General features: G+C 41.8%; 1 protein-coding gene across 7 annotated transcripts in view; it reads right to left on the bottom strand.

Moving 5' to 3' along the window:
- LOC132382451 (zinc finger protein basonuclin-2-like) overlaps positions 1-12,956 on the bottom strand; it is a 318,584-nt gene that overhangs the window by 30,944 nt on the left and 274,684 nt on the right. For all 7 annotated transcript variants that reach the window (XM_059952659.1, XM_059952657.1, XM_059952663.1 and 4 more), the window contains exon 3: positions 1,073-1,308. In XM_059952659.1, coding sequence (XP_059808642.1) covers positions 1,073-1,308 — 236 coding nt within the window. The remainder of the gene's footprint in view (positions 1-1,072; positions 1,309-12,956) is intronic.

The raw sequence follows: 12,956 nt of genomic DNA, 5'->3' as shown, positions 1-12,956 counted from the left end.
TCCAGCCTGAGTTTGGATTCATTTTGACAATAGAGGAGGTCATGGATAGACATATAAGAATGGGAATGGGACGTGGAATTAAAATGCGTGGCCACTGGGAGATCCTGCTTTCTCTGGCGGACCGAGCGTAGGTGTTCAGCGATACGATCTCCCAGTCTGCATCGGGTCTCACCAATATAGAAAAGGCCACACCGGGAGCATCGCAGTATATCACACCAGCCGATTCACAGATGAAGTGTCGCCTCACCTCCAACGGGATCCCACTACCAAGCACATCTCCCCCCCCCTTCTGCTTTCTGCAGGGATCGCTCTCTACGTTAATGCCCCTCCTCCCCTTCTTACCCCATCCCTGACATATTTATTGTTTTTTTTCTCTCTCTCTCTGCCCATCACTCTGCCTGCTCTCCATCTCCCTCTGCTGCTTCCCCCTCCCCCTTTCTTTCTCTCGAGGCCTCCTGTCCCATGATCCTTTCCCTTTTCCAGCTCTGTATCACTTTCGCCAATCATCTTTCCAGCTCTTAGCTTCATCCCACCCCCTCCGGTCTTCTCCTATCATTAAGCATTTCCCCCTCCCCCCACTACTTTCAAATCTCTTACTATCTTTCCTTTCAGTTAGTCCTGACGAAGGGTCTCGGCCCGAAATGTCGACAGTGCTTCTCCTTATAGATGTTGCCTGGCCTGCTGTGTTCCACCAGCATTTTGCGTGTGTTGTATTAACGACTAAGACACTCTTTTATAGTACTGTAGTAGTATTAGTAGTGTTATCATTTGTTCTGCATTCCATTGTTCAAGTGCATAACTTCTTAATCAGTTAGACTGTAGTTTGTTTTTTTAAACTATTTTCATGAAATTTCAGCTAACTGAAGCAGCCACTTCATTGGGCCAAAATATACCAGTCCTGATGTGTCCCAGTTCACCAGAATCAGCTGAGTATACTGAATGGAAATTGTAAGGTGCATTAAAATGTGGAAAGTAGTTGCTTCCTATTTCTGTGTTATTTTACTGCACTAAGTATAGCAACCCAGTGGGCTGAAATCTGAAGCATCAAGGCCAGATGCCAGTGTTGAGTTACCTGCAGAATGTAACCACGGATGTAATCTTGCAGTGTCCATCCCAGAGAATGCAAGATCTGGAGAACTTCCTCTTGCTTGAGAACACTGAAAAGACGATCCAATAGGATTTTGAGGCGAATAGGGATAGCCTGGGTTCCATACAGCATTAGACTACTGATGTCAAATACTACATTTGACTGGACTATCTCAACCTGGCTTTGTTGATATAAGTGATTCACTCGTAGTTTGTCCAGGGCTGCAAAGAAATAAGAGAGAAAACATTTTAAGAAGCAACTCCCGACCTGGAGAAAGTCTTCGATTCTCACAACTGCAGCCTCATAAACACATTATCTTACAGAATGGATGACAGGCATCGCAACTATGTATATAAGTATCTATATAATAAAGGCAAATATTTATGTATGCTGTTGCCAAGCCCATTGAAGAACAATGTATAATTTTGACCGAAGTTTCAATGGAGTGATACTCAATCCTTATTCTATATAATAGATCTCAAAATTCAACTTCCTCACTGCTTCTTTCAATAACGCGCTCTAAATGACATTAGGCACATTTACAACTTCTTTCTGGGCTTTCTGAGGTCCCACCATCATACATAGAGGAAGATAATAATGAATATTGTCTTTGATTCTCAATGTTAAGTTCAAGGGACTCAGACAACTTAGAGGCTAATGGTCACACCATAAGAGATCAAAGCAGAGTTAGGTCATTTGGCCCATTGAGTATGCTCCACCATTTCATCATGGCTGATCCATTTCCTTCTCAGCCCCAATCTTCTGCCTTCTCCCCATATTCCTTCATGTCCTGACTAATCAAAGAACTATCAATTTCTGCATTAAATATACCCAATAATGGCTTCCACAGCTGCTTATAGCAACAAATTCTACAGATTCACCACTCGGTGAATTCCTAACGCAATTCCTCCTCATTTCCATTCTAAATGGATGTCACGCTATTCCGAGTCTGTGCCCTCTGGTCCAAGATTCCCCACCATTGGAAACATCCTCTCCACATTTACTCTACTGAGGCCTTTCAACAACTGTAGTTTTCAATGAGATCCCCCTTCATTCTTTTGAGTTCCAGCGAGTACGGGCCCCGAGCCATCAATTGGTCCTCATATGGTAACCCTTTCATTCCTGAAATCATTCCTGTGAAACTCCTATGAACCTTCTCCAATGTCCGCACATCCTTTCTGAGAGAGGCCCAAAACTGCTTGCAATACTCCACGAGGCCTCACCAGTACCTTATAAAGCCTCAACATTGCATCCTTGATTTTAATTCTAGTCTTCTAAAGATGAATACTAACATTGCATTTGCCTTCCTCACCACTGACTCAACCTGCAAATTAATTTTTAGGGAATCCTGCACAGAGACTCAAAAGTCCCTTTGCACCCAAGATTTTTTAATTTTCCATCCACTTAGAAAATAAGTTACACTTTTGTTTCTCCTACCAAAGTGCATGGCCATACACTTCCAGACACTGTATTCCAAATGCCACATCTTTGCCCTTTCTGCTGTCTATGTCTAAGTCCTTCTGTGGCCTCCTTACTTCCTCACTACTACCTGCTATTCCACCTATCTTCTAACTTGGCCACAAAGCCATCAATTCTATCATCCAAATCATTGATTTATAACGTAAGAAGAATTGGTCCCAACCCAGACCCCTATGGAACACCACTAGTCACTAGCAGCCAACCAGAAAAAGCTCCCTTTATTTCCACTCTTTGCCTCCTGCCAATCAGCCAATCCTCTATCCATGCTGGTGTCTTCCTGTAATACCATGGGCTCTTAACTAGTTAAGCATCCTCACGTGAGGCACCTTGTCATAGGCCTTATGAAAATCCAAGGGCACAACATCCACAGATTCTCCTTTGTCTACCTTGCTTGTTATTTCTTCAAAGAATTCCAACAGGTTTGTCAGGCAAGACCTTCCTTTAAGGAAAACATGCTGCAGAAGAGTTGGCCTGAAAGTCACTGACATTGTGACCAGCGAACAGGTAGTGTCTCTCACAAGCAGGACTAGTTTGATGAGATCCACAAGCTAACTAATTGCAGACAAAAGGTGTCCCTGGATTGGAAGCTCCACCATGCCCCATAGTAAAAGTAACAACCTTAAAGTCAGGTGAAGACCTTGCTCCAGCAGAAAATCCATGACCTTAAGCACTGATGATGGATGGAAAGAAAATAAGAGGCTGCTCAGCGACCGGCTGGCAAACATAACATCTTGAAGTTTTCAACAGTGTTAAGCTTACTAATGGCCAAATCATCTATGGCCCACCACATTGAGAGGTAAGGATGGAGGGGAAGGTAACAAGGACAGAGGGAGCACACATCCCTATGGGAAGGAACATGTTGACCTCCTTATTCGTGACTCTGCCCTGAGCCCAATCACACCATACTAAAGATAAAAATTCCAGCTGATAAACATTTGTATTTTATTTTGTGACTCAAACACGCCATTAAAAACAAATGTTACGTGACAAACTATGCAAAGTCACTATTTTGCGCACGGTCAAGAAATAATAATAAATACAGAGGCTCAAAAAGGATCTAGAGCTTTCATGGTGTTTAAGACAAATAAACTCTCCTTGGGCTTCAAGCTGGGTGCTGGTATCATTTATAACTGATGTTTCGATGACAAACTCTGCCATCTTCTTCAGGGACAATGCCTGGGCAAGTGTAGACCAGTGGTAATTATACCCCTGCATTCTGCCCCTCCTGATTGGTTAATCCTCATCCAATCAGGTTTCCACTCTCGTTTACAATTGAATTCCAGTTCTTACTTAAAGTGAGACCTTCATCTTGGTTAAAATTCTTTTCCTCTAGTTTTACTTCTTTGGCTTACTTTAGCAGGAGGTCCCAAAGACCAGTGCTGTAGACGTTAATCCAATGGCCATTGGAAATGAAGTGTTCTGCTATCACCAATTTCTCCAGGTAACTCAAACAGACACACTTCCTGTGCTCCTTGATGTGGGTTTCCACCGTGCGTCCTGTCTGGCCAACATAAGCTGCTCTGCATTCAGATGGAATCCTGTAAACGGCAGCTGACCTGAGTCCCAGGTCATCTTTGACTCACATAAGCTGTGACTTGAGCTTCCTTATGGTTTGTGGATAGTGTTAATCTGATATTTCTTCAGGACCCTGGCATTCCTTCCAGAAACCGTGGAAATATAGGGAAGACAGGCAGGAGCGATGGGTTCTTCCTCAATGTTAGGTTTCCTGGTTTTTCAGTCAGCCCTTTTTAAGAGGCTCAAAATTGCAAATTTCAGAAATGTGTTTCTTGTGTTGGAATCTATCCATAAATACAGCTTTTTTTTCCAATACAGCACTACAGCAAACAGATAAGTGAAATGAATTATCTCCACAACAGAGCAATCTTAGAGACAGGTTGGTGGCATCCGTTGGTCTCAAGAGACCATGGATCTGCGCCTGGAGTTTCCAGGGCGCAGGCCTGGGCAGGGTTGTATGGGAGACCGGCAGTTGCCCTCTCCATTCCACCGATGTTGTCCAAGGGAAGGGCACTAGGACCCATGCAGCTTGGCACCGGTGACATCGCAGAGCAATGTGTTGTTAAGTGCCTTGCTCAAGGACAGAAACACACTGCCTCAGCTGAGGCTCGAACCAGTGACCTTCAGGTTACTAGTCTGATGCCTTGCCCACTAGGCCACGTGCCAACACAGGAGACAGGTTAAAGTCTGGGATATGCACTGATCATTTGAATTACTAATTACTTCCAGTCAGATCAAACATTTGACGCATCACTATTGAAAATACAGCTTCCCAAAGGGTCCAAAATATGCTCAACCACTTCAGGACAAAGGAGAATTCCAATTCCATAATTGACTTTTACTCAAAATAAAACATGCTCATTATACTTAAAATCAAAATATTTCATAGCTGCACAATTAATAAAAACGTACATCAGATAAGGTTCTTATGCATGATTCCCTGCGCTTAATCAAAAACAGAAGATATTGGAAATACTCCGCAAGTATAGGTGAGAAAAGAAACAGAGCAGATGGTTCAGTTCAGAAACGCTTCATCAGAATTGCAAAGATGAGGAAGGTAGTTGTAAAGCAGCAGGGAGGCTGGGGGCAAAGGGGTATTGGTGCTTCCTCATTGCACTCAGAACCCAACAGTGTCATTACTTCTACAGTGAATTTTTACACACTTATTCACCTTCATGAGGTCACTCTCTGCTTTTTCCCTTCCTTTCTCTGTTTCCATCTCACAAGATAGGCTTGCCACTATTATCCATTACAAGCCTAATGACACAACAAGGATCTCAACCGCTCTTTGTCCCACACTAGCTCCTGTAAGGACTGTATTCCATTCTCTCAGTTCTTCCATTTCTGTCATATGTCGTCTGATGATGAGAATTTCCATACAGAGAATTTCTGAATTATCTTCAATCTTTCTGCACTGCAACTTCCTGCCCTACTATTATTTACAAAGCGCTTGACCAGATCTCATCCATTTTCTAAGCCTCTGCTTTCAACTCCTCTCCTCTGGGACAAAATAAGGATGGAGTCTCCTGTCCTCACCTTCTACCCCACCAGCCTCTGTATTCAAAAGATCATTCTCCACAATATTCACCACTTTCAAAGAGATTCCACCACCAGATATATCTTTCCTTCTCTACCCATTCAGCGTTTCATTGGTACCTTTCCCTTCATGACCGCTGGTCTACTCTGTTCCCATCAACTGCTTACCCACCCCCCCACTTCTTGTGGCACTTACCCTGCAATGGCAGGCGATGTCCATCACCTCTTCCTCTCTCACTACTCACAGACCCCAAACAGCCCTTCCCAGTGATGCAGTGACTCATTTGCCTTTCTTCCAATGTCGGTCCAGCATTCAATGTTCACAATGCAGTTTGCTCTCCATTGCAGAGACCAATTACAAACTGGGCGATTGCTTTGCAGAACACCCAAATTCAGTGTGCCAGCCACTTTAATTCTACCTCCTACTCTAAACCATTGGTCTGTACGTCACAGTGAGGCTCAGCATAAGCTTGAGGAAAAACACATCATTTTCTTTCTGGGCATGTTGTAGTCTTGTGCGCACAATACAACAACAGAGGAGATTAATGCAACAGAAAGGAAGGACATTAACCTGGAGGATGTGGAATCGATATGGGTAGAGCTGCATAACACTAAGGGGCAGAAAACGCTGGTGGGAGTAGTGTACAGGCCACCTAACAGTAGTAGTGAGGTTGGGGATGGCATTAAACAGGAAATTAGAAATCCGTGCAATAAAGGACCAGTAGTTATAATGGGCGACTTCAATCTACATATAGATTGGGTGAATCAAATTGGTAAGGGTGCTGAGGAAGAGGATTTCTTGGAATGTATGCGGAATGGTTTTCTGAACCAACATGTCGAGGAACCAACTGGAGAGCAGGCCATTCTAGATTGGGTATTGAGCAATGAGGAAGGGTTAGTTAGCAATCTTGTAGTACAAGGCCCCTTGGGTAAGAGTGACCATAATATGGTGGAATTCTTCATTAAGATGGAGAGTGACACAGTTAATTCAGAAACAAAGGTACTGAACTTAAGGAAGGGTAACTTTGAAGGTATGAGACGTGAATTAGCTAAGATAGACTGGCAAATGATACTTAAAGGGTTGACGGTGGATATGCAATGGCAAGCATTTAAGGATTGCATAGATGAACTACAACAATTGTTTATCCCAGTTTGGCAAAAGAATAAACCAGGGAAGGTAGTGCACCCATAGCTGACAAGGGAAATTAGGGATAGTATCAAGTCCAAAGAAGAAACATAAATTAGCAAAAAAAAAGCAGCACACCTGAGGACTGGGAGCAATTCAGAGACCAGCAGAGGAGGACAAAGGGCTTAATTAGGAAAGGGAAAAAAGATTATGAGAGACAGCTGGCAGCAAACATAAAAACTGACTGTAAAAGCTTTTATAGATATGTGAAAAGAAAAAGATTGGTCAAGACAAATGTAGGTCCCATACAGTCAGAAACGGGTGAATTGATCATAGGGAATGTACAATGTCCTGTGTATGTTACTCAAAATGGCTTCTTTGGTTTGTTAAGAGTAGGAATGCTTCTTTGTCTGATAAGTGTTTCTCTCGCAGTTGTTTAGTTTTAGACTTGCTGATATGGGGATTGTATTCATTTGTTAACAAATGGGGAATGTTATTTTGTCTTGTGAGGCTGGGAGCTTGGGGGGTTTTTGCGGGCTTTGAGGGGAGTCGGGAAGAAGACGCCGAGGAAGGTGGACGTGCGCTGCACTTCTTGGTTGACCACCGGGGGTGGTCCCAGGTGTGAAGACATGGAGGTTGGAGGAAAGTGACGAGGGGTCGAATGGTTCGATGGTTGAGCTCCAACGATGTGCACTAAACTGACTGAACTTTGATAAGTTGGTGCCTTTTGCTTTTTCTTTTCTTTCATATATATTGAATTGCCCAATACTCTTTCAGTTTTAGTAAAATCTTTAAAGAGTATTTCATAATGGTATCTGGTGTGAATTTGATACTGAGTGCGTGCGCGAGGCATAAACTTGATTTCCACAGCACCTGAGCATACGGGAGGTGGGGGTGGTGTGTGGCTGGATCTCATTTTCCCCTAGACATATACCAGCCTGTTGGGTGAGTGTTACATTTGTGGGGGCTTGTCCGGGATTGGATTGTCGGGGGCTGCGGAATCGCGCAGGCAGCAGAGCGGAGATGGACAGAGATAAGATTGTTAGCTGGTGCGAGTTGGAAGATGTACCGGTGCAGTATGCCTGTGTAGTGAGCGGAGTGGATTTTCGAGTTTCGGAAGACACGTTAGTGCGGGGGTTAAGTTTGGTAAAAGGTATTGGGCAGGTAGAATTGGTAGCTAGACGGTGTGGTAAAGAGGTGGAGTCTTGTGCTGATGTCAAGATGGTGGAAATGCAGGCGACGGTCAGTGTTCCGGGGGAGGCAGGGCCTTGGGGGCTCCACACCCTCTCGAGGATGAGGCTGATTAGACACCGGAGGAGGAGCTAGATCTAGAGGCTCCCCCCAGAGAGGTGCCCGGCACTAGTAAAGGGAGGTCGGAGGGGGGAGGCGTGACTAGGCCCCGCCCCCCGGGTAGGGGGGGAAGCCTCGGAGCTGGCAGCCACTCTTAACTCCCTGGTGGGAGTGGCCGAGAGGCCACGGCTGAAGCTGGGGGTGTTCTCAGGAGCCAAGCCCACTCCAGACGGGGAGGTGGACTATGAGACCTGGATCGAGCATACGTCTTTGACGTTAGAGGAGTGGCCAGGCTCAGAGGAGGAGAAGAGGCAGCGATTGGTGGGAAGTCTGAGGGGTTCAGCAGCCAAACAGTCCGGGATTTGAAAGCTGAAAAGCCTGGGGCTTCAGTGGAGGAATGAATAGAGGTTTTGGAGGGAGCGTTTGGGTTGTCAGGGGAACCCTGGCTGCTTTTAGCAGAGTTTCAACGCCTGGAACAATGGAGAGGGGAAAAGCTCTCCGAGTACATATTTAGGATGGAGGGGATGCTCTCGGGGCTGCGGCGCCGGGGGGTAGTGAAGCTGACTGACGTGGCTAGCGTGAGGATGAGTCAGATATTCAGTGGCTCTCTGGAGGAGGACAAGGTGGCGTGGACTATCCGGCAGGCTTGTAGGAAAGGCCCCCCTCCGTCGTTCGGGCAACTGATTACAGAGGTGTGGGAGGAAGAGAGAGCGTTGGGGTGGAAAAGGGGCTCGGGCCAAAGGGAGCGATCCTCAGTGATACAGGAAATGGTGGCTGGGTGGAGGACTGACAACCCCCAGGGGAGTAGGGACCCCCCTCTGGAGGGGAAGGACAGGGGAGGTACCCACTCCCGGGGGCGACCAGTGCAGTGGGTTGGGAGCGGGAGCCGTCCTGGGAGAGGAGGGGCGGCAGGCAGTGTGTGCTTTAACTGGGGGAAAGAGGGGCATTTCAGGCGGGACTGTGGGCGGCCAAGGGTGTGCTATTGCTGTGGAGAGGCGGGACACTTTAGGTGGGATTGTGAGAGACAAGGAGTCCCGCGGAGGGCAAGCCCCCCTGCGACTAAGAAGGGAGAGGTGTCGGGAAACTTAGGAGAGGCTCAGTGAGGGAACGGACTGGAGCCTCTGGAGGAACACATTCCCAGAGATCAGCCGGAAGACCACCGGGTGCCCACGCCTCTATTCCGGATGGGCTGGTAGGACCCCGTGCCAGTGTGTGTCTGCGGATAGAGGGAGTTTATGCAAAAGCCGTTCTTGATACAGGATCACAGGTGACCTTATTGTACCGGTCTTTCTACAACCAATATCTAAAGCATTTGCCGGTAACCCCATTTGACGCCCTGCAGATTTGGGGTGTGAGCGAGGGTGATTACCCGTACAATGGGTACCTATCGGTGAGATTGGAGTTCTCGGAGAGCGATGTGGGAGCGTCTGAAGCTATTGAAACGTTGGTGTTGGTGTGTCCTGACCCGGTGGAAACCAGTGAACGTCATTTTTCTTGTATTTGAACATGGAATTGTTTTTTAAAGGTATATTACACTTTCAAATTTTAATGTTTATACCTTTTTTTTATTAATGAACGTTTGTTTTATTATATATTTTTTTCATTCTGATTGATATACATTTTCTCTTTGCAACCCTATATTTAAATCTGGGTGTTATATAGTTTTTTTTAAAACTTTTCATGGAGCTGCCATCTTGAAATGGGGTTAATATTAGTGTTAGTTTATGCGCCTGCCGCTTGGCTTTCTTTCGAGGGGTGGGGGGAGGGGGGAGGGATCTTTTTTCACGCTTTTGCTTTTTATTTTTTTGCTTTTAGTTTATGGGTCAACTTTAAATTATTAATATTGTTGAAGTGTCATGTTCTCCGGTTGCTCCTGTACCATTTTTCCTTCTTCCTGAATTATGGGTTATGTGTTTTTTTCAACCTTTCATGGTATATACAATTAATATTAGCATGATGGATAAGTCTATTAATTTTATTTCTTGGAATACTAATGGTTTAAATCATCCGATTAAACGTAAAAAAAATATTTAAAGTATTCCATAGACTAAATGCTAATATTATCTTTGTACAGGAGACCCATATTAGGAGGGAGGATAATCAACGCTTTTTTAAGTTCTGGAAGGGTCAACAATTTCATTCGAATTGTACTGCTAAAATTAGGGGTGTGTCTATTTTTATAGACCCCTCAATCTCGTTTATACATCATGAAATTATATCTGATCCACAGGGCAGATTTTTGTTGATTACTGGTTCACTTTTTAGCCGAAAAGTGGCTTTACTTAATATTTACGCTCCAAATTTTGACTGCCCTGAATTTTTTAAACGTTTATTTACTACCCTTCCTAATCTAAATGAATATATGTTGATAATGGGTGGAGATTTCAATTGTTGTTTGAATCCTTTGATGGATAGATCTAAACCTATTCGAACTCTTCCGAATAGATCAGCTTTACTTATTAACTCTTTTATGGTCGATTCGGGAATCACTGAAATATGGCGGTTTTTGAACCCTAAAGATAAAGAATTTTCATTTTTTTTCACATGTATATCATAGTTATTCTAGAATTGATTATTTTCTTATTGATCATCGTTTATTAGCAGATGTTATTGACTGTAAATATGACTATTGCTATTTCGGATCATGCACCTTTGAAGTTATCTATTAAGATTTCGGACTCTTTCATTAATACTAGATCTTGGAGACTCAATGCTACTTTGTTTCAAGATCCAGAATTTATTACCTTCATAAAACAGCAAATTGACTTATTTTTTTCAACAAACTATACTGAAGAGATTGACAGAGGAATACTTTGGGACTCTTTTAAGGCTTTTATTCGTGGACAAATTATCTCATATTCTGCTGGTAAAAGAAAACAAAGATATTTAGATATAGCTTTATTGGTGGATAAAATTAAAGAAATTGATAAGATTTATTCCGTTACTCCTACCAAGGAACTTTATAAGAAGAGAGTTGAACTGCAAATGGAACATAGCTTACTATTATCTTCTTCAATTGAGAATCAATTAATTAGGACTAGGGCTCAATTTTATATCCATAGTGATCGAACTGGTAAATTGTTAGCTAATCAATTAAAAGCTATTTCGACTAAGCGACAAATTATTAAAATTTGTAAACAAGATGGTAATCTGACTACAGATCATAAAGAAATTAATAATACCTTCCAAGATTTTTATAAATCTTTATATCAATCAGAATTTGATGGTGATCTGACTATGATGGATAATTTTTTTAACAATTTGAATATTCCCAAATTGACAGATGAAGATCGAAGTTTATTTGATGCTCCTATTTCTATGGCTGAGGTAGGAGAGGCTATTTCATCGATGAATTCAGGGAAAGCTCCTGGCCCTGATGGTTATATTATAGAATTTTTTAAAACTTTTTCTTCTTTGCTTTCCCCTTGGTTATGTGAAATCTTTAATGATGCATTTATTAAGAAGAGACTACCCCAGTCCTTTTATGAAGCTACTATCTCTTTAATTCTTAAAAAAGATAAAGACCCTACTTTATGTGCATCTTATCGCCCTATATCGTTATTAAATGTAGACTCTAAGATTCTTACAAAAATTTTAGCTATTAGGTTAGAAAAGGTATTATCACAGATTATTTCGGGAGATCAAACTGGTTTCATTAGGAACCGATACTCCTTTTTTAAAGTTAGAAAATTAATCAATATAATTTCCTCACCCACAACCCCAGAATGTGTTATTTCATTAGATGCTGAAAAAGCTTTTGATAGAGTTGAATGGACATACTTATTTAATGCCTTGAAGAATTTTAATTTTAGTTCTAATTTTATATCATGGATTAAATTAATATATTATAAACCTCTTGCTTCTGTTCTTATGAATAATTATAGATCCTCTTTTTTTCAATTATCTCGTGGTACGAGACAAGGTTGTCCCTTAAGTCCTTTATTATTTAATATTGCATTAGAACCTTTAGCCATTGCTATTCGTGAATCCCCTAATATTTCTGGTATTACCCGTAATGAGAAATTATACAAATTATCGCTCTATGCTGATGACTTGTTGTTATATATTTCTGATCCTGATAATTATATTCCTGCTATTCTATCCTTGTTGGCTCAATTTGGTAGTTTTTCTGGTTACAAATTAAATTTGGATAAGAGTGAACTTTTCCCTTTAAATGCACAAACTTTACTGAATGACAGGATACCATTTAAAATTGTTACTGATAATTTTATTTATTTAGGTATAAAAATTACCAAGAAATATAAAGATTTATTCAGATTGAATTTTTTACCTATGCTTCATCAAATTCAACAACTTACTACTAGATGGTCTCCTTTATCCTTATCATTGGTTGGTTGGATCAATGCTGTTAAAATGATGATTTTACCGAAATTTTTATATTTATTTCAAGCCTTACCAATTTTTATTCCTAAGTCTTTTTTTGATAGCATTGATTCAAAAATTTCCTCATTTGTGTGGCAAAATAAAAACCCTAGATTAAGTAAAAGACAGTTACAGAAATCTAAAAAAGATGGTGGTTTAGCTTTACCCAATTTTAGATTTTATTATTGGGCGAATAATATTCGTAATTTATTATACTGGAAATTAGATTTAGATTTACCATTGTGCCCACAGTGGGTAAATTTAGAATGTAACGCTACACAAGGATATTCTTTATTTTCTGTTCTTGGCTCTTTCTCTCCCTGTTGACTTAGCTAAACTTAATAAACAGATATCTAACCCTATTGTCAAACATACATTACGAATTTGGTTTCAATTTAGTAAATTTTTTACTCTAAAAAACTTTGTTCTTGATAGCCCTATCTTACTTAATTTTTTCTTTAAACCCTCTTTAACAGATCAAGCTTTTAGTATATGGAAAAGGAAAGGTATAATATGTTTTCGTGATCTTTTTTCTGAAGG

This window comes from Hypanus sabinus, chromosome 28 (assembly GCF_030144855.1).
Source record: "Hypanus sabinus isolate sHypSab1 chromosome 28, sHypSab1.hap1, whole genome shotgun sequence".
NCBI classification, from domain to species: domain Eukaryota; kingdom Metazoa; phylum Chordata; class Chondrichthyes; order Myliobatiformes; family Dasyatidae; genus Hypanus; species Hypanus sabinus.
This window is presented reverse-complemented; position numbering and strand designations above follow the sequence as displayed.